This window comes from Haemorhous mexicanus, chromosome 10, assembly GCF_027477595.1.
Source record: "Haemorhous mexicanus isolate bHaeMex1 chromosome 10, bHaeMex1.pri, whole genome shotgun sequence".
In the NCBI taxonomy this organism is placed as follows: domain Eukaryota; kingdom Metazoa; phylum Chordata; class Aves; order Passeriformes; family Fringillidae; genus Haemorhous; species Haemorhous mexicanus.
In genome coordinates this window covers 3979746-4004028 of record NC_082350.1, presented here as the reverse complement: position 1 = coordinate 4004028, position 24283 = coordinate 3979746, and the positions used below count along the sequence as shown (strand labels likewise).

The 24283-nt window shown below is 43.7% G+C and overlaps 1 protein-coding gene across 4 annotated transcripts; it reads right to left on the bottom strand.

The window, feature by feature from the left end:
- Nucleotides 1-209: 209 nt before the first annotated feature.
- PLEKHB2 (pleckstrin homology domain containing B2) lies at nucleotides 210-15526 on the bottom strand. 4 transcript variants are annotated; one of them, XM_059854974.1, is made up of 8 exons: nucleotides 15462-15526; nucleotides 12239-12286; nucleotides 11476-11628; nucleotides 10566-10668; nucleotides 9634-9673; nucleotides 7408-7497; nucleotides 6203-6317; nucleotides 210-4209 (listed from the first exon to the last, which is right to left on the bottom strand). In XM_059854974.1, exons 2-8 carry the CDS (start codon nucleotides 12273-12275, stop codon nucleotides 4073-4075), a joined length of 675 nt encoding a protein of 224 aa, XP_059710957.1. In that variant the 5' UTR covers nucleotides 12276-12286; nucleotides 15462-15526; the 3' UTR covers nucleotides 210-4072. The 4 variants fall into 4 exon arrangements, with proteins under 4 accessions (XP_059710957.1, XP_059710958.1, XP_059710959.1 ...); XM_059854975.1 differs by lacking the exon at nucleotides 15462-15526 and adding an exon at nucleotides 12599-12688; XM_059854976.1 differs by lacking the exon at nucleotides 15462-15526 and adding an exon at nucleotides 12395-12592.
- Nucleotides 15527-24283: the final 8757 nt, after the last annotated feature.

Genomic DNA, 24283 nt, shown 5'->3' with positions numbered 1-24283 from the left:
CCTTCAACTCCATTAGAAAGAAATAGGTCTTAATTCTAATCTTGGTATAGTGGTGTTAGTGTGGAGTTACTTTGCTGATTTCACAGACCTTACATCACGCTTATTAAATGGTAACTGAGATGCCCAAGGTATGTCAGCCTGAGCTGTGTGTACTCCAGCTAAATGAGAAGTGTTGAATAAAGGCTAGTAAACATGTCAAGACAAAGAAATTACACTAAATATGACTTTTATTGTGATGGTTATTTTGCTATAAATTAATAATAAGAACGAGAACATACAGTAAAAGCTGCAGTAAAGACAGGGAGTGCACAAGAACATAAAGGTTCTGGAGGGGAAACTTGTTGCATGCTACCCTCCATGACTTACACAGTCTTATGCTGAGGAGGAAAAGCACAAACACATCTGAGGAACATGGGTGTGAATTTTCTCCTCCACTCCACTTGCACAGCTGGTTCCATCACCTACTGAATCTTCACTGAAGAACAAAGTAAGCCAAGGTTGGATGACATGCAGGGTAGCTCCATGTGGACACTACTCAGTATGTGCTTCAGCACTGGGGGAGGTGAGTCTGCTGGCAGTCAGTGCAGTTGTTCTGTACAGGAACTCTGCCCACCCCCTCCTCCCTAGTCCATAAGCCTTTACCCACTCACTGGAAGAGACTGGCTCTCCCTCAAATTCATGCAAGAATAACCCTGGTTGACCTCTTTAATGTGGTCAGACTTTTCAGAGAGCTGAGCACTCCCACCCTGCTCTCAGGAAGCCTGGCTCTGTCCGGCTGTCCATAACTGCGAGCCCAAAAGGAACAAGTCCCAAATGAATATCTGGACTCGTGACCTCCTCAATTCTGAACAGACTGGCACTGCAGTATGACAATTTATCCTTCCCTGACAGTATACACTGCACAAAAACAGTGCTGCTGTGGTACCTATGAACCTCCCAGAGCTTTAGGGGGCTAAAGCTTCAGTATTGGGTCCAAAGCAGGAATGTGTGCTTGAGTACTATGCAAATATAACTGGAATTAGAGTCATGAATAGCACCGTTCAGAAACAATCATTTCAATCTGCTTGGAAAATTATCTTGCCACCTGCTGCCTCTTCCCATCACTGTGGTATCAGTGGTCTGCAGAACCTGGCATGGCTGTCCCTCCAAGCCCCAGATCCCATCTCCTTCAGCACCCCACCAACTGCAGATACATAAAGTGCAGAGAAAGGCTACTGAGTCCCGACTGTGCATCCAGCCAGACATTCCTGTGCATCTGACCAAAGCTCTGCTCTGTTCTGAGCAACAGAGGACAAGGGCATGTCTTCAGGAAGCAAGTCTGAGCTTCAACAACCAGAGACTTCAGGTGGCCATCTCCATGCTGCTGCTTTGTGCACCAGGATGTTGCCACTTCTGTCTCTGCAGTGAGATCAGAAAGGCTACAAGCACCTGCAAGGAGATAACTGTGCTCTTGATTTCAGGCTCCAGCACAAGTTTGTACACTTGCTTTCTGGGTTCTAACTGCCTGTGCTTCTGAGACAGAAAATAGTTCATGGTTTTTGTACAAAAGCAGCCTATTGTTTCCAAGCTGAAACTAAAATCTTTGGCTTCAGTTTCAAGTGTGTTTTTCCATTGAGAAGTGTAAGGTTATCTTCTTAATGGAGAATTACTTCAATTTGAACTTTTAAAAAGAGAATTTCTTTTGAATTTCAACCCAGGAATGTTTTGCAATCAACAATCTTTATTTTATATACTTCACTTGAAGAAACTAAGGACCTAGACAGAGTTATCTCCTGAAAACACAAAAGACATGTTCCCCTGCTGTGACTAACAGTTCTTCTGAAAAAAAAAGCCCAAACCAAAACAAAAACCCAGCTGATTCACTTTTTGTTATCCTTTTCCAATCATTAGGAAATTCAAAAAAATCATATGATGCCCCGTGGTTTTATTCTCCCCTACTCCTTACAAGTTAAGAATCACAGAGGAAGAGGAGGAGATGCAGGCATTCTGCAGAACTCACTATTGCAAAGCACAAACCAGACAGCAGCTCAGACTTGTAATCAAATTCACCTCTTAAAGGGCTTTTGAAAAGGGCAGACATGTTTGTGCACTTACATTCCATCCCTTTCTGACCTCAAGGTCTCTAAGAGAGCTTCAGTAGTGTACTGCAATTTCTTTTGGTTTGGATTAGCAATAGAAAACGTTCACTTTAGTCCTCTTTTGCACTTCCAGAACGTCCTTTCAGTACATCTGACTGGCTGAACACGTGCAGCTTTGTTAACCTGTGAAAGGACATGCCTGCACACTGGTGTACAGCTCAGAGCCAGCCTCCTGAAAGCAGTTTACCCTCCCTGGATTAGGCCACTCTTAGTAAAGCAGCCACGATGACATCTGTCTGTTTACTTCCAGTGATTCCACTAGCTTGAGTTAGTCCTAAGGCTCATGAAAGCTTAGTGCTTCCCCTGGCTGCTACCAAAACTCTTGTCCAGGACCTCTATTGCTTAAATAAGTAGGACAGAGCCAAGATAATTTTAGGATGAAATGGAGAAGATTGGGACTTCAGCTAAATTTATATAGGTGCAAGTTCTCATCTATTTTCATTTTCCTGACATGAAACCCTGTGAACCATAAGGAAATTAACCTTCTTTTAAATGGAAGCATAAGACTTAACATTAAAACAGTATGGGAATACAGGAAGCTAAGAGTGGAAGTATAAAAATAAGTCCTCTTACTATAAGAACTCAGCTTAGGCACCCTGCCTCATTTACCTGAACAAGAAAGCCCATGCATTTCTTTAGAGCTTTCTTTCTCTGCCAAGCACAGCTCAGCATGGATTAGAACAGGCCATGTAACACACGAAACAGCTGCACTCCAGGGTACAGCACACCGTGTAGAGAAACCACACATACAAGCAAAACCAGACAGATTCCTTGGAGTGTTTTTCTTAACAAGTCATGGAGGGAAGAGGAGACCTGCTGAATGTGAGGTGAAAATGTACAAACAACAAACCCAGGCTCAGCTGTGCTCAAAATTAGTTGCAAATAAGGAACCTGGTTCAGCAAACCGTGGTGGCTAATAGGCAGACATCTTATCCTAGCCCTGACAGGATCAGCAAGGCAGCTGATATCAAAGTGCCTGTGTGCAAGGTCTACTTCTGTTGCTTGTCTCTCCCCTCCTGTTCCTGCTGCACAGGGGCTGGCAGGCCCAACACAAAAGGGCTGTTCAAGTTCCTTCTCCTCCTGCAGCCTCTGCAGAGCCATGGCAGTAAGGAGCAGAGACAATGGCTGGCTCCTAACAATTCAGCTGCTGCAGTGTCTGAGGCTGGTGCTCTGCAGACACCTGCAAAGCTAAAGATCCAGTACTTCCATCTGACCATGACCACAGAAGAGGTATCCAGGATAAAGAGGGAGCTAGAACAATAAACACTGCTCTTCCTTGCCACTAGTCATTCACATTTCTGGGAGAATAAAAGAATTGAGGAGTGCTGCTGCTTCCTAGTGGTTTGCTCATACATTCTCAGAGACAACTTCACCTGGATGGTGTGAGAAGCAGGTACAGGGCTGCACCTAAGCAAACACAAGACCATCTGCAGGCAAGTCTGAAAACAAAAAAAAAAAAACCCTCAAGCATGGCAGACTGTCTAATGCCAAAGAATCTCTGCTCAGCTTTCTGTTTTTCCAGGGAATGTTTAAAAGCCAGCAGTATATGTACACTAGTGCAGGACTCCTGTTAACCTCTTATTTGAACTAGATCTTAGACTCCTCTCCAAAAAAAACCAATCTTTTTTCCTGTGGTGTTTAGTAACAGTCTGTTCATAAAGCAGGTGACTGCCACCACGTGACACTGGTGCTCATATTGATCCTTGTAATTCTGAACATCAGACCAGAATTCAAGAGCAGCACATGCCATTTCCAACCACTTAACTAAATGGTGCCTCTAAACTCTCATTAAGACAGTTAAGAACCAGTTATTAAGATGTCACTACTGAAAAATAACTATTGCATTTTTCAAAGTTTAACAGTAAACAACATTGCCAATATATTATTGCACACAATAAAGGGGTTTGGAACTACAGAGATAAGGAAAGGGTAATCTAGAAGACCCAAAAGAGTGATCCCAGAGCCATTCCAGTTGCTGCTCCAGCCAGCATGCCCAGTGCAAGGTCTCCATCGCTGTCACGGTAACGCTCTCGGATGATGACGTGGTTTGCAGGGGGCTGCCCATAAGGTCCTAGGAAATAAGAGGGTGTTGGGAGGAGGGCAGAAGAAATGTATTTCTTAATACCATACACTGCAATTTCAAAACAGGCCGTTCTTTCACCTTCTTCCTTCAAATGAATACTAATATTTTGTCAGCTGCACAGGTAGAATACATTTCTGCTTTGGATTCAGCCTCCACATTAATTAAATCCAAGGGCAATCCTAGCAACACTTCTAGCCCTGTAACAGCTTAATATCTGTGAGGAAATCTCATCACAAATGTAAAGGTGAACATTGTTCTGCAAACAATTGTATTCACTTTGTGGATTTAATTTAAGAAATGGGTCTAAAAATTGATTCAGCCTTGAAGTTAAGGCAAATAGTTTAGTTCTTCCCCCTTACCTCCTCCCCCTGAAAAAAATCTTTGGCAGGTCTCAAGCCAGTCATTTGTCTGAAACTGTGCATCAGTTATTTACATGTACTGCCTGCTGCAATTCAGCCTTCACATCCTGGATTGATCTGTGGGGTGGTGACAGCTGCTCCGTTTCAGTTCAGATGAAGATTGGCCAGTAGTAAGAAATTAACCTTGGACTCAAGAAGCCACCAACTGCCCCCTGCTCTGTAACAGACTTGTAACAGCTTCACCTGTCATGTTTTCTGATTCAGCTCCTAGTTGCAAAGCAAACATAACAGTACTCATTTCCCTTCCAGACATTTCAGGGAGAGTAAATATCCTTGAAAATCTCACAATGGTGTGTTGTAACAGATTCTTAAGTAATCCAACTAAATACAACTAGGAAAGGCTTTCATTGACTTTGAACAATGCTTGACTCTCTCCCCTGAGCAGGACTATGTCACTGCAGAGGAGCAGCAGAGCTGAAGGTACAGGGGTTAAGTGAGGGGCTGTGGTGAATCTGAACCCCAAGGTTTAGTTGCAGTGACTCTGGTGAAGGAAAACATTGAGCCTTGGTTACTGTGCCCAACCAGTAACCAGTATATTAACACACTTGCAAACTGCTCAGGGGAATTTGATGCTGCATTGTTAGCATATGGGTTTGGCCTGCTGGAAGTTTACAAAAACAGTTCCTGGGTTTTTAAAAAGCTACTGCTTTTCAGAACCAACAGAACACGTTCTTCTCTGTTTGAATATGTATCATCGGTATCTTAGGACTTCAGTAACTCATATGAAGATAACTTTAAAAGCTTTAAAGGCTGATGCACCTCCCTTATAATAAAAAATGGAAAAGGCAAGTGAAATAACCTGAAAAGTGTCAAATGGAAAACAAAATCTCCCTCAAAAATGAAATAAATTCTCAGTAGAGATTCTTGTTTGCAGAGCCAAACATAAACAGTTTTCTCATTTTTCTTACCATACAACTCTAAAGCCCCAGTTCTGTAGGACTGGGGCTCTGTGCAAAACTAAATTAAATTAAGGTGACTATGTTTAAAAGCACACCCTACAATTTTACTCTTTGCTTCCCGTTTTTGAGATTTAAAGCTATACAAATCTGAACAGAGCAACAGGAGATTTCATGTGGCTGAAATGATGCAATTACTGCAATTCCAGCACGTGGGGAAGGAACCAGCTACAACCTTGTTCTGAGAGTGGATTTACCTTTGAAACTTGTGTTCAAATAATTAAACTAGGTTTAAGAGCAGCAGATGAATGAAAAGCTCCATCAATGCCCAATATGAAGTACTGAATCACAAAATCACATCTTCTTCTGGATCTTGTACCTTTCCTTAGGAAACATGCTGTAGTTAGAGTTCTGTATGCTTCAAAAGGAAATTATAAAGCAATGTATCTATACTGAGATCACATTGGGAATATTAAATCCCTTAATAGCAATTTCACTGCAGTCCCTTTGATGTGAAAGTGTGAGTGGACTGGGTTCCAGCTCCAGGTCAAGTTTCTTTCTCTGTGTGCAGAAGTGGTGGCTGGTAAAGGATGATGATTAATAGAGCTGAAGCCAGAAAGATTGACTCAAATAGTTTCTGTGGGAAGGTGAGGATGTGCTGATTACCTTGGTATGGATACTGATAGGGCACAGCATAAGCTTGTCCATTGGAGGCATAGAAGATCTGAGGGCCCACCGGAGGGTACGCACCATTGTACTGATCATAGCCATAGCCATAAACCTGGGGAAATTGAAAAGGGCTGTTACACAGGTACACTCTGCTATGGATCCAATCAAGCACACTGTTCAGTTTGCCTTTATTTCTTTCTCTAAAGTATCCAGGATGTCCTGCTACAGCCAATCTACTCCCTGGAATGGACTCAGAACAGCTGCTTGGAAAAAAAAAAAGCTAAGCAGCATTTTCTCTCTTCCTTTCCTCGATAGGCAATGGCAGAGGCACAGCCTGGATCATCAGGCAGGGGCACAGCAGCCCTGCCAGCTTCTCCTCTCTGCTCTCATGCCAACAACAGCTCTCTGGGGAGCTCAGAAGTGCCAGGAAGGCAGCAGCCAATCCCAAAAACTCCAGCCAGCCCTCCGAGAGGGTACACTGCAAGCAAATGTCAGATTAAAGACAAATGCTCTAGAGCTGTATGCTTTAGAAGAATTTTTTTTCTCCAAAAGAGGAGGCTGCACAGAGCAAGATTCCAGCACCACAACTCATTCTTAACGAGTGTGAGAGGCTGGAGCAGATAGTGCAACAAGCAATAGATGCCCTCACATATTACTGCACCTCACTAAGCATATCCAGAATTCCCCAGCATATCCTGGTTTGGTCCCAAAGCTGCTCCTTCACTGCAAAAGAACTGTGTATCCAGGAACTAGAGTTATTGTGTTGCTGTGACATCTTAGTACAACAAAATCCTTATGTGTTAAAAGTGGCAGCTCCAGTCACTACAGCCCATTTCTAAAACTCCTGATCTTTCCAGTGCTTGCACAACATCAAAGTGTAGTTACACCTCCTTTTGTTAGAAGCTGCACGACCACTATACTTGAAGATCAGCCAAATAAATTCTGCCCTGTCTCTTAGAAGCTTTATTTTTCAAGTTCACTGAGCATCCACCCCTTTATACACCTTCCAAGGAAATGTGCCTCATCCTTTTCAAAGGAAATCCATCTCAAATAAGAGCAGCAATAGGCTGATAGTGCCTTACTCTCTGCTGTAAAAGCTTTAAAGCTGGGTGTAAGAGTACAATGCAGCACTTTGTGAGTGCTTGAAGGAGGCTGCTCCTGCTGCTTCGCTCATGTTGATGCTTCCTGACTGCAACTCTTACCTCAGGTGATGGTGTGGCATAAGCTGTGTAGGGAGGAGGGGCTGAGGAAATGGCTGTCTCATCATACATCACATCAGATCCCACGTAGCCCTAAACACCAAGGAGAGAGAGCAGTTTTCACCTGTTCCTACAGACAGACAGAGCAGTCTAAGGATTAAAGCTTAATGACCCCAAAGAGAAAGTAACCTTTAGCCACACTGTGTGTTAAGAAAGCAGTGAGTTCCTTGTAAAGGCTGCAGAAAGAAAGTACCTGGAGACTAGACCTGGGAGAATACAAATTCCTGATCAGCCACAGAAAGGAGCCATCAATTTTTTTCCCTGTGTGTGTGCCACAGACAGGGAAATGTGTACATGTAAGCACCCTGGCTCTTCCCACCATGCCAGAGCCTCAGATTTAGAAATTACCCTCCTGTTCATTTTTTGTCTTCAGACAAAGAAATCTTCACAACTAAGCTGGCTGCTTCCTGGCACCCTAGAGTTATTGTATCACCAAGTGGTGACTTGGTATCATCAAGTTCTGTAGAAGCAGGTAAAGGAAACAAATACAGTAGCCAAAAGTGGTACCTGAGGCAGAGGTGGTAACACTTGAGTCCATTTAGAATAAGTTCTCAAAGACAATTAAGATTTCTTACACTACCTTTGTATTTTTGCCCCTAATTTCCAAAATCTACAGTGATGGTCTTATTCCCATTTCCAAGGCAAAAGCCAGCTCCCATTCTTTAATTCACAAGGGAACATTTTAGTAAATCAACAGCAAATGTTGTATTATCTCTTGGACTAATGAAATCATGGCATTTGAGGACATCATATGGTTATATCCCAAGTCAAACTCATGGTGAAGATTCTAAGGACTGCTTGAAGCACTATTAAAATACTGTATGAAGTGGTATTTCCATCACCTGAGAAATCTGCTCAGATCTTAGCAGTAAATGTGTTCTGCCCTGCCACAGGGATCTCTGTACAAGCCATGCACAAGACTGCAAACACCTGTAAATGACACAGTTCTCAAAGCTAAGGTGATCACCCTGCTATTCCAGGGAAATTAGGAGGCACTGCTGGATGCTTGGAATTTTTGAAAAGTGTGTCACGCACCTACAGACTCAGACCCACTTCCCCAGTTAGTCCAAGTCTTCATTGGACACCTTTAATAGCTTTGGATGATGTTAATTTATGTACCTACTTGTGTAGAGGGCTACCTGCTCTACTTTGAGTAGCCTTGGGGTCTGCCTTGCTGACCAAGGTCAGCACTGCCACGTTCTGAGCCATCTATCAAGGCTGGCAGCAGTGTCAGAGGCATGAAAACAGCAGTTCCCATTTCCTGAAACCACAAGCCACCATCTCACACACAGGTGAGATAAACCCCTAAAACTAGAGCAGACAGACCATGAGTGTTGTGTCCTCTGCATGAGGACAAATCCCTCACTTCTCATTAAAGGCCACAGGCAGTGTAGCATGGCTGCAGTCAGAGGCAGTCATGTCTGGGGTATTGCCATGACAAGTGTTTGCTTTGGGTAGCTACAAATCTAAGTTATATCATCTGACAAATGCCCCAGTACAGTGGCAATGTTAATGTGACCCATCAGAAACTGAGATAAGCTTCTACAAAACACAGCATTTCCCCTGGGCTGGTTCAGCCTAGTCATCCAGGGAAAGCTAGTGCTGCAGAGTACTCTGGAAGGCAGTCTAAAGGAAAAACAAATTGCAGAAAATGCTGAGGTAATACACTCCTCCTCACCATGCCTGCACTCCCCTCCAAGCATCTCACTCTTCCCCATGTCTCTGCCAAGAAGCATCCCACAGTGGCATGGATCTACATTAACAGCTGCTGTGTAGTAAGCTTCCTTTTTAGCACTGCACCCACCTGGGAGGCAACAAACACCAGGAGTGAAAAGTTCATTTCTGCTGGTTGCAGAAAATTTGCTTGTTGCCCACAGCCTCAGTGCCCACAGACCAGCTTTCCAAACATTCACTTCCACCCAGAGGAATCATTCCTTAAAATGATTATTTTCCACACAGCACGCATGTGCCTGGACTTGGCTGCTAGGATGTGTTTGTGATCCATAAAATCATTCTTCTCCCCACCCACAAGCTTTACTATCATGCTCATGACCCTGTTTTTCTCTAGCAGAGAAGGATGGAAGATGATTTCAGAACTCAACTGCTGGACCACACAGAACACTGATGTGCTGCTTCTCTATCACTACAAAGTCCAGGTAGGATACTCACTGTGTTTGTTCTGGCATCCTGGAGAGCAATTTTCCATGCCCTGCAAAAAAAAAAAAACCATTGGTTATTGGAACACTGATAAAAATTAATGCCACCTTTTTCTTTCAGGTCAATGAAACAAACAAGGTTAGCAACTAGAGGTACTGCAGGAGCAGAGTTTTAGGTACTGCATGTGTCAATGCCTAACGAGACACTCAAATGCACAAAAGTGTCACACCAAGACTAACAAAAAATTACTTTCTTGCAGAGCTGAGAAAGAACAAGGAGGAACAAGAGGAGGAATGGATGCAGTTTTGGAGGTCCTTGCTGCAAGCACAACAGGTAGGAAATATGCAGTCATGCTTAGGATGAGGTATTGGGAAGGGATGCACCCCAGCAGAACAGCTCATCTGTGCTGATTAGAGCAGGGGCCTTGCTGCTGCTGCTGTTCCCAGGAGGCAGGAACACCTCACCCAGCTCCTGCCCTGCCACAGGGCTGGGAGCATGCTCCATGGAACACACTTCATGGCAAACAGTGATTGCAGGAGTTATCTAATTCTACACAGCCCAGAGAGTTCACAATAGTGGAATATTCCTCCTATTGCTACTGGGATGTCCTTGGGCTAATGCCACATCATATGCTCTGGAAGAATGGCAAAAGTTAAAAAAAACCTGTTTAACAAGCCTTGCATTGATCATATTAATCAGATTCTTCTACTCCTCCTCACCCTTCAGTGTTTTCAGTGACTTAACTTGCAGTTAGTTTCCATGAGCTAGACAATTTCTAGGAGAGATACTGGAGTTTTTGTCACTGAAAACCTGCTTTTATTTGCTTGAAAACTTTCTTAAAACATTTCTCTGAAAGTTAGAAGGGAGAAAAAGAACTAGGGAGGGAGATAAAGAGGGATAAAAGAGGGAGAAGCAGCAAAATCATTATTCTCTGGCTGTCTTACAGGCAGTCATCTGCACTCTCTGCACAGAGGTTGACTGTCTTCCCATCACGGCAAACAATCTGCAGTAAACAGTCTCTCTGCTTCCCCTCTGGAGGCTGGAAATCTGAGTAAGAAAAACAGGCATGAGTTATGAGTACAAACAGCACTACATGAGCACATGTACAAGAAGGGAGTCAGTTTAAGCAAGTCTGGACAAAATAAAGCAGAGCCAGTTGTAGCTGCCTTCTATGGCATCAGAACAAGCCCCAGAAGGAAATAACTTCTTCTTACTCCTCACACTGTCTTGAAAGTAAGCAGGTCTGAACATCTTCCCTACGAAATGCAAGTGTCTCACAGCAGAACCAATCCATACTTAGCAATGGTACTGTCCAGCACTTGTGTCCTTCCCTTGTGTCAGCACCAAATGGAGCACTAACAAATGCTAGAAGTGAACTTAGCAAAAATATCTGCTGAGGTTTCCTATTTCTAGCCCTGCCTCTCCATCCTGGTTACACCAGGAGTGCTCTGTATCAGACACAAAGCCCTGCTGAGGTTTCCCATTTCGAGCCCTGCCTCTCTGTCCAGCCAGCACTGTGGTTACACCAGTAACTGTATCAGACACACAGTCCTGCTGGGAACACCCCATCCTCCTGCATGCATGGTACACTGTCCTCACTGAGTTTTAACAGGAAGCATCAAACCCTAACCTAACCTACCACATGTTGATACCACACCCTGGGTATCTCCAAAGCAACTTAGGAGTTGGTGGGGTTGAGTTTTTTGGAAGGTGGGGGATTCAAGACCAGTGAGGCTGCACACACTTTGGACACATTCACATCTGCAGTAGTGCTGTATGTGGTATGCTGGGCAGGCACTGAAGTTGTAAAGAATCTCTGTAAAGACACACAAATCCTGAAGGTTTCATGATTACCTCGACATTCGTTCCCCACTCTGAGGTTGATGCAGTGGATTCTCATGTGGATTTTATCTTCTAGATCACGCCGACTTTGATCATCATAGAATATTAAGCGGCCATCAGACCACAGATCAAACCAGTTCTTCTTCCAACGCCGTAAAATTGTACCTTAAAAATCACACAGTCACTTTGAGGGCACATATCGGGAAATGTTTCTGTCCTGAAGTTAATAAAAAATAAACCAAGAAATCCATCCCCAAACAAAATTCCAAAGTGCTAAGCAAAATCCTGTATTACAACATCCCCACTTGGGAACATTAGAGAATTTGGTGCCATATTTCATCTAGAATTCAAAGCAAAACTGGTTTTATTTTAAGTGCATGACCTGACACTTGTGTTCTAACTTGCTACAGGAACAAGCAGAGGGCATGATTAATTGAAAGACACTAAGTTGAGGTGTCAGGTAAAGTTTTCAAGTCCCCACTTACACAGCACTAATTAGAGAGCAGCATCTGAAGCTGAATGCCAGTCAGACACCTCAGATATGTTAATATCCTGTTTCCCACTGGAGCACCCAAAGGTCACATGGGAATGCCATCATGACACGTCATAATGTGACGTGTCCTTAAAGTAAAAAGGAAAAAACCCAACAAAAACAACCCACAGAACTACTTGTTTTAAGAAAACCTGGGAATTACTCCAACATCAGCTGCTGGGATGTTTTCTGAAGAATTCCCAGTGAACAGGGAGAGAAGGAAGAGAAAGATCTGTGACTTACTTTGCCGGAGCAGCCATCCGCTCTTCACAAATGCCATTGCTGCTTAATCTAGTGGGCAGAAGAGGAAGGGGGAGGGGGGAGAAAAGCAGTTTTCAGTATTTCACAGTAACACATTAGAAAGAGACATCTCAATACCATCTATTAGAGCTGCAGTACCCAGCTCACGTAGCAGAGACGCAGCAGATCCCAGGTGAAGATACTCACTAAGCACAACAGGTGGTGCAGGACGTAACAAATGTGCTGTGATCCAGTGTGACTGTCAGAGACCACCTTGGTGTTTAACTGGCAAAAAAAACCCTACAGCTGCTGCTCTTAGAAAATGGGGAAGAGACAGACTGCAATGACTCCTTCCTGACTCACCAGCAGTTCCTTTCAAGTCCTCTCTGCATACGTGTACATCCTGTATTCTGCAGTCTCAAGTTACCAAGCACTTCTACCTGCCTCTCTCTTTTTTTTTTTTCTGTACTTCCTCTTCTGTGTTTTTCATTCACTGGCTCAAAGTCCAATCAAAACAAAAGCTGGAACAGTTTAATCTTAAACAGGAAGGAGAAAGCTGTTTTTATGACTGGTATTTCTTTCAAATCATCACTAGCTTGCTCTAAGAATTAAAGTAAGTAAAAGATGAGCCCATGAAGTAAGATTCTCAGTTCTCCTCAGCTTTTAAATGAAGCTTGAAATAGCATGGCAAGGACTCTGTGTTAAATTCAAGTCATCACACGTGACATTAAGTACTCGGCCACTGCATTCTGGTTTATGAGCATGCTGAAAAAAGACATCAAACATGGGATATATTGGAAAATGAGGTTTTATTTTACAGCCTAATGGTGTTCTGATTATTGTTTTAAAAGAGATTATAAAAACTCAACTATCCAGATGCAATTGAACTAGAAAAGGAAGAACAGAAGCATTTTAAGCCTCTCCTGAGAAGGCTGCTTTTTAGAAATTATTTGTGGGGCCTGTAAGAGAGACAGATATGAGAAACAATAGGAGAGACAGATACTGAAACCCAACAAATAACAAATAATTCTACTTGTGGCAGCATAAAGGGGGTCCATGAGGGGGTGAAAGGTGGCACAGTAGATTTGATAAACAGAGGAACTCCTCCAGAAAAACTTCAGCAGAATGTGTTTAAAGCTGAGGAGAAGGGAGAAAAAGAAGAGTTTTGTAATCTTCTTGTAAAATATGAAGTTAGTAAGCATCCATCTGTTCCCTGATCTAATGGATATTACTTGTAGCTGTGTCCTCTTCAGACTACTGGGCAAATACTGTAGCACACAAGATTATAAACATCAGGATTTTATATTTAAGGAATGCCACACCCTGCATAGGCTTGGATATGATGGTGAGAACCACCTGCAGGTAAAGTCTGAACTCCAGGATAAACCTCTTATTCTTGACTTTTGTAACAGCTTGCTGGGAAAAAAAAGATTCTGCTGAGAGCCCACTCCTGAAAGGGAGTGTTAGACTCCTGTCCTGCTTTAATTGTAGTCACCTGGTCCTGCTCTGGGGTCTGAGCATGCTCTTGTCACCCCTATACAGAGAGAGAGCTCCAGAAATAGAGGCCAACTAATTCTTCCAAAGGAACAAAGCAGTACAAAGCACCTGAGGCTCATTCTGCCACCACCCCAACAAAGGCTTTTCTCCCCTTGATTCTCCTTTACAAGGAAACAGTCGACTTGTTCTTCATTTTCACAGCAATGAGTGTCTCTAATGGTGTTTCCATGTCTTCCAGTTTGCCCAATAGGGTGAAATCACTATTTCTGGAGGCTGTTTCCTAGTCTACAAGCCAAAAAAGAATTTGCATGAACTTCAGTTCTGCTGCAAGTGTTAGACTAGGCCATGGAATGTTGTTGCTACCTTTAAACCAACTCTGTTACACAATAGCATAATTAGATTTAACTTAGACACAAAAAGGGGAAGAACAGAAGAAGAAAACCTCTCTCTTGACAAATTGAGCTTTGCCTGTGATTACTGAACAGCTCACAAAGTCTCACATTCAGAATGTTTCAGAGCTGTCTAAAGCTACAACAGCAAATGGGGCTCCAGCAGCTGTACAGCACCTTGCATGTAACCTCAGAGGCACCAAACAAAACAGTTTATTTATATTATAAATCACTTTCCCAGTTCAGAGTTTAAGTGCCTAAAACTTCAGTTCTGGAGAGAGAGCAAGGAATCACACAGAAGAATCTGTCAGCACTTAAAGTGGGAGGTGCAAAAACAATTAGATATTCTTCCTTGTCCTTTTTAAGCAGAAGGGCTCATTTGAAGTCCTATACAGTATTCACAGTCCACCCACATGATGTTTAAAAGTGTGTTTGCAGAGCTAGAAGATAGCCTAGCACGATCAGCTGCATCTGAATAGTATTTGCTTGTTAAACCAGCCCAGTGCCACCGACGTGAAAAATGGGATTTAACCAAAGATAAATTAATTTACAACCAATATGAATAAAAGTGTTTTGGTGGCTGAAATCTAAGAGTAAAACTCTAAACTGAACTTGAGTTAGGAGTAGATGTGGCAAAGGAGTGGGACAATTCCTTTCTCCTCCCTGGAACAGCAGTTTTCTGCATGGAATATACTGTGGAATATCCAACAGTCTGTTCCAGTCCCCTTCTTGATGAAACACACTTTAAAATAAAACAAGAGTTTCTCCCTGCAGCTTGTAATCCCTAGCTGAGCTAGCAGAGGGCCCGACCCTGCCCTCCGTGTCGATGGAGAGGGCTGAGACAGCAGCGGCAGCCCCGGAGCTGAGCCGGCGGGGAGCAGCAGTGCCCGCAGACCCCCCAGGTTACTTCACTCGCCGTACTTGGGCAGAGTACAGAAGTACAGCGCTCAAACGTAACCCTGACCGGCCCCTCCCGCTCCCGACAGCGCAAGTTTTCTATTCCTGGAACTGCCTGGCTCGGGCCCAGCTGCGCAGGCCCTTTACCCGGGAGCTGTCCGTGCTCTCCGAGCCGGCTCCCGGCGCTCGGGGGCCGCGGCTCCGTCCCAACCCTGCCCGGCGGTGCTCGCTCCCCCCGGGACAGCCCCACGGCAGCCCCGGCCCACCGCGCCTCTGCCGCCGGGGAGCGGCCTGCGCTGCCCCGAAAGCCGCGTCTCGCCCTCCCCGGCACCGCTCTCGGCCGGGTTTGCGCCCCGCTGACCTTGGCGGAGCTGGCGGTGGTCATGCCGCCCCCCGGAGCCGGCCCCCTTGGCCCCCTTCCCCCTGCCCCAGCCCGGCCGTACCTGCCGCTCCCCGCGCCCGCCGCCCGCCGCCGGCCCCGCTCCGCCCGCGGGCAGCGCCAGCCCCGCCCTGACGTCAGCCGCGCCGCCCGGCCCGCGCAGAGCCCGCACGGAGCCGCGGGGAGAGTGCCCGGCGCGCCCAGCCCGGCCAGGCTCGGTCCTCTGGGGAAGGCCGAGCCGGGACACTGAGCCCGTCCCGTTACTGCCTTTGCCGGCGCTCTAAATCCATGGCCTGCCGCCCGGGCCGGCGGCTGGCACAGGGGCGGCCTCACGGCACTAAGCGGTTCTTTCCACAGGCTTTTTCTTTTCTACCACAGTTTCTGATCTCTCGCCACGGAACTGCAAAGAGAGCGGCGGGGGCTCTGTTCAGGCAGTCCCGCAAGTAGCGGAGGCCGGGAGAGGCCGGCTGCTCTGGGAGCTGTTACATAAGGCGGCAGCAGCCGCGCTCTGCCGGGCCGTGCGGGCTCCGCAGCCCGGCCGGGCTCAGTGCTGCCCGCACGCAACGCACCGTGTCACGGCTAATTAACAACATCCTTCAAACTGCCTTTCCATTTCTAACGCAGAAGGTGTGAGATGGTTACTCTGCGTGAAAAATGCGTATTTTATGATTGGCTTTTCGCAAATGTTGAAATGAATATTATATGTGTTATGTTAGGAAGTTATCTGTGTTAATTCTCTTAAGTAGTGTGTTAAATATAGTTTTAGGTTACAACAAAATCTTAAAATAGAAACTACTCTATGTAGGATACTTTTTTTCTAAAGAAAGGACCCACACTGAGATAGCAGCCACAGGACACCTCAATCTTTCAGAGAAAGAGAATTTATTGCTCCATTATCAGAAGAAACGAACTTCTTCCTGCCTCTCTCAGCTTTGAAGACGCCGTCAAGAGGAAGAAGTTGACACTGCCCAGACAGAATCCCGTGTTTAAATGGAATTTATGCACCATGTGTGAGGTGTATGAATATGCAACAGGCTGTTGTTTTTATCCTCTGTTAATGTGGGTCCTTTTTTGTGCTTATTTTGCCCAGAAAATGGTACCCGGACATCCGTAACTCTTTGTTTTTATTGTCTCATATTATCCTAATTCAAATCGTCCAAATTATTATTACTCTAATTATATTGTTATTTTTATAACCTTTTTATTGTCATTAAACTTTTAAAATTTTAAAAACAAGTGATTGGTGTTTTTCACGCCAATCACTAATTAACTCCATTGTTCAAATTGTGTTTCCATTTGTAAGGCAAAATGTATGAGATGGTTTCTCTGGAAAATGAGAACAGCCTCTTATGGAGATGTGATATTTCCTCTGATTGATGGGATTTCCTATTAGAACTTTTCCCAGGCTCATTCTGGCAGCTTAGGAGGGAATACTATAGTGGATATTCGTGCCTCTGACATCCAGGAGGAATGATGAGGAGGACTCCATCTTATCAGAAGGCTAATTAATTACTTTATTATACTATATTATTCTATACTGTATTGCACTATATAACACAATACCACTATTATAACAACTGTTAAGTAAAAAGAAAAAAATCATTAATTTGTTTGCTTCAATCAATCTCTTTATGCCTAGATAATACAGAAATAATATTCATCATCTATACAATTTGACTTGATCTGTCAACAAGCTTCTCAAAATTCCTCCTACCCATCTATTATCTCTTCTGAGCACAAGAGCAGCTCTAACTAGAAATTACATAGAAAGCCTGTGGCCCTGGAATTCAAGGCTGCAGTGTGGCCTTTGCTTTCATGTATCTCTGAAGGACCAGAAAAGTGGTGTAGGCAGAACAGGAGGGATAAAAAGAGATCAGCTATCTGTGAACAGAACACATTTCAGAAACTACCAGTTAGCAAGATTTGTGTAGGTCAAATTCTATTTATGTAGGGTCCTTTCTCAGAGGCTAAAACTGTCACCTTTCATTGCTGAAAAAGTATTTTCAGAAATGGAGGTATGAGGTTGGTGGTGGAAGGCAAGACAACCTATACACAGGGCCAGAGAGCAGTTTTCTTCTGGAATGAAAAATACTCCTGTCAAGGATTTGGGAATTCAGCAGCTCCTGCCCTGGGTGAACTGTCACGAGGGGACAGCTGCCTTTTTGGCACATTTTCAAAGCATTGGCTGTCTGGATTCATATAAAACTTTAGTTTTCATATTAGGTTTAAAACCATTTTAAACTTCCTCAGGCAACTGTCAGGTGTTTCCTGGATGAATTATCTCCATGGGTGCAGAGCATCAAGGCTGTGTTTTGGAGCTGCCTGGGACCATGTCCTGTCCTGTACCCACCCTGGAAAGTTGGGATGGGCTCTGAACCCAGCCACAAGAAGTGAGTGCCACACAAATCCCATCTGAGGCAGCAGCACAGAGGCACAAATCCAGGAGAGATCAGATCTTCAGTGTGCCAGCAACCCAAGCATAAGCTGGAAACATGCAAACATCTCTCAGGCTTATCATTCTGAGATCTTTTGAATTAAACATGCTGGGCTCCTCATTTGCTGAGGAAACTTTGATCAGTGAGTTTCTAATTAGGTGTGCTACAGAGCTGAAGGCCTGAGTATTAACACCCTGAGCAAAAGAACCAGAACATTTAGGTGAATACTATTGCAACTGGGATTTCTTTTCAAGCCATTTGCCAGTGAAGTGTGAAAGTGAAGGCTTTTGTTCAGATGTTCAGCCTGTTCATAATTGCACTGTCAGTCTGGTAACTTCCAAAGCATGATGTAAGGTTCATCCCTCACTAATAATTTTGAAAAAATGTTTGGAATGTTAAAGACTTACCAAACCCTGGCTTTTTAACTCCCATTCTTGTCCTGAACCAAAGCAACCAAGGCTGAAGTTCAACTTCCCCATCATAGTTACAGCATACCAGTTAAAATTGAATTGGCAAATTAAATTTCTAAACACTTAAGAAATTGCTGTTTGGGAAAATGGATTTGGAAACATTGAGCCATATGTGATTTCTAATTCTTTGTCATAATGCAGCTGACATAATACATCTTTTCAATACATGCTAAATTTTGATTGCCATCAACATAAGCATTTGAATTCTCACAGCCATTTGAGGGTCTTCAGCTGAAATTTGAATTTCAAATTTCATACTTTGATTCATAGAATATAATTAGACTCTAAACCAAGCAGAATATACATTTGCATTATGAAAAAGCATTTCAAACAAAATACATGCCAGCATTATTATTATAATTAATGCTATTAATATTACTACAACTAACACATGCTCAATCAGGAAATTTTTTTTTTTTTTTCAGAATCAGCATTGCTTACAAGGTAATGAAATTAAAAGTAGTAAAATCAAGAAAACTATTATTCAACCAAAGATCCCTGCTTGCAACAAAAAGATCAGGAGAGCTGCTGCTGCTGGAGAACACCTGAATAAGGAATTCAAAGAACTAGGACTCCAAAAGGGTTATGTGGTTATTATTTATTAGTGATTCAAAGCTTAAATATGAAGGTTATGGGCAACCTGAAAGTAGTTAGGCATTAGGTGAGAATAGCAGAGCAGAAGACAGGTCCAGAAATAAGGCAAGCTTGATTAACTGTTTGGGAAACTAAGCCAGGTTGCAATAGTTTGTACATAGCCTGTAAAACTTCCCTGATGAAAGAGAGATGGAAAAGAACATATTTCTGTTTTTCCAGAAGGCTGTAGTGTCTTAGCTGTGTGCATAATAGTCCTGAGCAGAAAGGTAAATCACAGACTTGGAAACATCTTCCTGCAGGCTGCCTTAACACCCTTCCATGCCTCCTGGAAAAGGCTCTTGGCTTTCAGTTCCTGCTCTTTCTATGGGTAATTCACCTGCACCCATGATTAAAATTCCTTGGCAGATTTTACCTGCAGAAATGACCCAGTGGGATTGGTTTGTGTGGAGCTGAACCCAGCTGAAGGGGTTCCTTGGAGGTCCTGGACAGGGTGCAGAGCACAGCTTTCCCTCCTCATCACTACAGACAGGTCTCCTAGCAGGACTATTGTCTTACACACCAGGAGCTGAAGTGAGGGCATGGATTTTTAAATTGCTTTGGGTTTTGTTCTGCTCAAATTTGCAAAATACAATGTATCCATGCAGCAAAACATAAGACAGAACTGCCAAGCACAGCATGTGTATAATGCATGTGGAATGGAGCTGTCTGGGACCATGTCCTGTCACAAATGCTGTGCTCCAGCTGAACCTGGCCAGTGCTCACTACCCAGCACCACAGACTGTAGCATGTGCCAATAATCTGGGCACTGTGAGGCCTTGGGATTTTAGCTTTTCTATTTTTCATATATTTTATTATATATATTCAATATATTTTATCTTTTATTATTATTTTATTTATTATTAATTCTTAGTAGTATTTATAAGTTTTATTAATATTTATTTCATTTAAATATATTTAATATATTTTCATGTATCTGTAATCCTGCAGTTCTTTAGTGTATAAAGGTGATGTGAGCAACAGATGTGTTGACAGATCTGAGAAACAGTTTCAGAGCAACTCAAGGACTCAAATGCCTTAGGAAAAGTGTATTTTCTTAAAACAATCAGTGAGCTAAGGCTTGAGAAGGATTAGCTCTTGCATACTGACAGCAGGAGTGAGAGACTTGCCCGAGGGCATGAGAAGGCTGTGGCAAAGGCCGAGGAGCTCCTTGACCTCTAACAGAAACCATTCTTCCTCCCCTTTGCCTCCTCCTGGCCTGCAGCTTGTGCAGCACTCCAGACACTCATTTCTGCCACGAGGTGATCTCTTCAGACACTGACTGCAGAGGAAGCAGCACAGAGAGGTACATTCAAATAAGAGACATCTGCAGCTTCCAGGTGGCCAGTGCAGCTCTCTGGAAGCAGTTTGCAGAGTACCCTGAGAACAGACAAACTAAAAGACCAGCCAAAAGCTGAGGAACTTTCTGGGTGAGACTCTGGCATTTCATTGTCAGCTTCCATGGTTCAGATCTGACTAAAAACAAACTGGCAGGAGGAGGACCACATGCTTATCAGACATCCCTGCAGGTCACACCACTAGAAAGCCATTTCACTGTCACTCATGTGGCCTGTTTGGCAGGAACAGGGTTTTGGATCTCACTTTTATTTGTAGGCAGTTTTGAAAGGCATGGGATTATCAGGGATGGGTTAGATCCTTTGCAACTTGCAGAAAAGTTCCTGTCTCTTTGCAACCATTCTGAAGAGGAAGAGAAGAAAAACCTAGAAAAACCAAAACATTTCTGTTCCCATTAATAACTGTGAGGCCTGACAGCCAGCCAGCATCAGTGGGAGCATTTCCCCTGAATTATCTAAGCTTTGACTCTCACCTTTACTTTACATTTGCTGTACTACTCCATTAGCATGTAAAGAGTGCTACATGCACAAAGGAGAAGGTCTACAGTCATTGCCAAAAGAAAGACATGCCAAGGAAAGAAGAGCTCAAAAGAATAATTACACCTCATTTTCACTGAGGGACTAAAGCACAGGGACAGTCAGAATTAGATGCAGTCACCTGGAAAATCTGTGCCACTGTGATGAAACAGATTTACACTTCCCCTTGCCAAACTGTCAAATATTTGTGTTCCCTCATCAGACTGCCACAGTCCAATGGCCACCAGCAGAGAAGCTCCCAATCTATATTTTGGTCTAGGACTATTTTTTTAACCTTATCTTCAGTTCCATGCTCCTTGTGATTTGGACTTTGGAAGAACTGTTGGAGAGGGGGCATCTGCTTTGCCTAATTTCATTCTTGAAGCTTGCTGGAACTGGTGAGTTAAAAGACAATTCTCTTACTCTGAAGACCTGGTGCTATTTGTCTTCAAATGCACATTGAATTCTTAACTCTTAAACCCAACCTGCCAAACACTGGCATCAGTAGAAATCACCATGTCTTCACAGGCTTTTGCATTAGGCCCCAGATTTTTCCCCTTCTCCTCCAGCAGTCAGACACTAAAACACTGACCCAAAGTGGAAGATGAACATCCATTACCTCTTGGGAATTCGTGTGCTGAGCTACACTGCCATGTGTGGGACATGCTTGTGTTTGGTTTCTGCTTTTCCTAGGGACAGGATCCAATTCCTGCCTCCCCCAGAAGCCTCTGCATGCCTTTTGATCAAGCAGCAGGAGCTCTGGCTAGGAGTATAGCTGCTTGACTGATGGAATTTTATTTTACAGCTGAGATCTGCTGAGGTATTCTGGTTTTTTCCAAGTGGCCATAGGAAATCCCACAGTTATTTTTCAGAACCAGGGCCCTGTAAGAGGGCCAGTGCATTCCTCATGCCCAAACCCAGGTACCCAGAATTCTTTGCTAAGAATAACTTCTGCCCAGCTGTGTATTCCCACTGAGGCCCTCTGACCACATTGCAGCATGGTGCCAGTTGTTGTTGCTGCTAAGACAAGCCAGGAACAAATTATCTCCTGCCAGCCAAGGAAAGGGCCAGCATGGAAATGTGTCTCACAAGTGTCTCTCTTCATCTACCCCTTTTATTTAGGTCTTCTGAATGATCATTCTCATTTATTCTTGTTCTTTTTGAACCTCCACTCTGTCACTTCTGGGACTGGACGTTTTCACATACACAGATAATAAACAAAAGACCTTCTAGACCTGTGGGCTGCAAGAGTTAAAGCAGAGAATCCAAGATTTAGCACCAGCATTCAGCTTGTGGAGTTGGAAGGAGATGGGCACCTGAGGAAGCAATCAGGAGAATTTACTCATCTGAGCACAACTGCAGATTGCATATCAAGCTGCAATGTTCCATACATAAATCTGACTGCATGGTAGCTCCCTTCCAGCCTGCACCTAGGTCTGCCTTTTCTAGAAAGGCACAAAGGATGGGAGTAAAGGCCTAGGCTGAGCTAAGAAACATCCCTTCTCTTCCTCACCACCAACATGACAGCACGGTGTCTGGAAGTCTAAACTTAGCTAAGATTGGATTTGAATCAGAGCAGAAATGTTCTCTCTTACTTCCTAACTGTGTCAGGTCTGGAGGTGTTTGCAGGTAATTGTAAAATGCAAGCAAAATGAAAATGGTGAAGATTTCCATTTGAAGCACATGAAAGTATTTCCCCATGTAAATATGTCAGACCAGCATTAGAATGTAGGGAAGAATACTATAGAATGCCTGCTTCTGCAGAAGTTTGTCAATCTAGGAGGATAATAGTCTCCATATCATATGTTCTTTGCAAATACAAAAGCTTTGGAGACAATTACTTGACAATTCCTATGTACCTTGCAGAAAGCATTCAGCAGAAAACAGTGATGGGAACAATTAGGCTGCAGGCACAGAGCCAATATGCAACTGATTTGAACAGTGTGTGGATCAATTGCTGAAAACCTCATCTGTTTAGAAAAGGCTTCTGAGCACACACTGAAAGCTCTTTGCATGACTTGACCCATGATCTACCAACGACCAGAAATGGAAAGTTCTGCTGTTGTTTGTGTCACAGTAAGGACAGAGCCTGGGTGTGTCTGTGTGTGTGCACAGAGAGGCAGCCCTTCCTCCAGTCACTTATTTAACACAGCTGTACAGAAAGGGTTAATGCAACCCATCTCTGACACCAGCTCACCAGATAAGGTGCTGTTTATTTACTTGGAGCAGGTTAATAAGTTGGCTCCAAAGCAGAAAGCTGTGTTCCAAAACCATGCAAGCAGGAAAAGCAGATGGAGTGATTTCAGGGACTGTGGTTGCCCTGTGGTTTTATTGTCAGCTGTGTCTGTATTTCAAGGTGCACTGTCTGGTTTCCAACCACCATAACATTGAGCCAACACCCATGTCTTCAAAGAAATTATTTCAGCCAAAGACACAAGAAAGAAGGGCATGTTTCAAACATTCTTTGTTCAAGTCCTACTTGACTCTAAAAAAGTTACAAACCTTCAGAAAAATGTAAGATCTGTGGGACTTGAATTTTTTCTGCTGTGTTTTGTGTGGTCCACTACACACTGGGGTTTGTGCTCAGCCAGGCCCTCCTGCAAGTCTGGCACTGAGTGTGCTTTTGGTTTCAAATTCAATAAATCCATTAAAATCACTAATCTGGAAACATTTCATTTCTGAGTTCCTTCATGGTGCCCTTTTCTTTGCCAGCCACTGAGTCCCTGTAACGTGTAATTCCACTGCTGACAGAGACTAAATGAAGCCAGCCAAGTTATAATGTGTAATAGGATTTCCTGGAAGCTTCCTCAGGCTGTCCCTATTTGTGTAGCTGGAAGTGCAGACTTGCCAATTTATTAGGTGCCTAAAGAAGTAGTTAGGAATGAATGTTATAAATAATCCAGGGAGGTGCATCATCCTGCTTCTTAACTTTCTGAGGCACTTTTCAAACACTTGCATGGTACTAATTCATCCCATCAAACTTCAGACACTTCATTTAGGCACTGGGACAGAGTACTTTTTTTAGATTCCCTCTAGAAGACAGAAAGGCCTTCCCAGAGATTGCTTCCACCCATCTCAGCTTCAGTTCTTTAGGAGTGTCTTCTTTTCAACTTCACTTTTTAGGGGTGCCAGTGAATAAACAGAAACCCTAAAGGGATCCTTCTCCTAATGTAGGTATGTGAGGAGTTTTCCACTGAGTAGAAACATCCTGGACCTAGGGTTTGCCACAGTTATCTTGGAAGGTTTGGAAAATGTAGCTCAAGGTGATTGCTGAGCATGGAGTTCATGCAGTCCCTCTGACTCAAAGACAGCTTTGGCTTCAGCCTGAGCTGTGCCTCCAACCCTCTCCACTGTGTCATTTCTCAAAGCTTGGCTAAAGATCTGCCTGCTCTTTCCTGGGGGGAGAGGGAAGGGTTGAGAACCAAGTATAATACTCATCAGTATTGTCTTGCTTTGCAGTAGCACAGAGCTCTGCCCAAT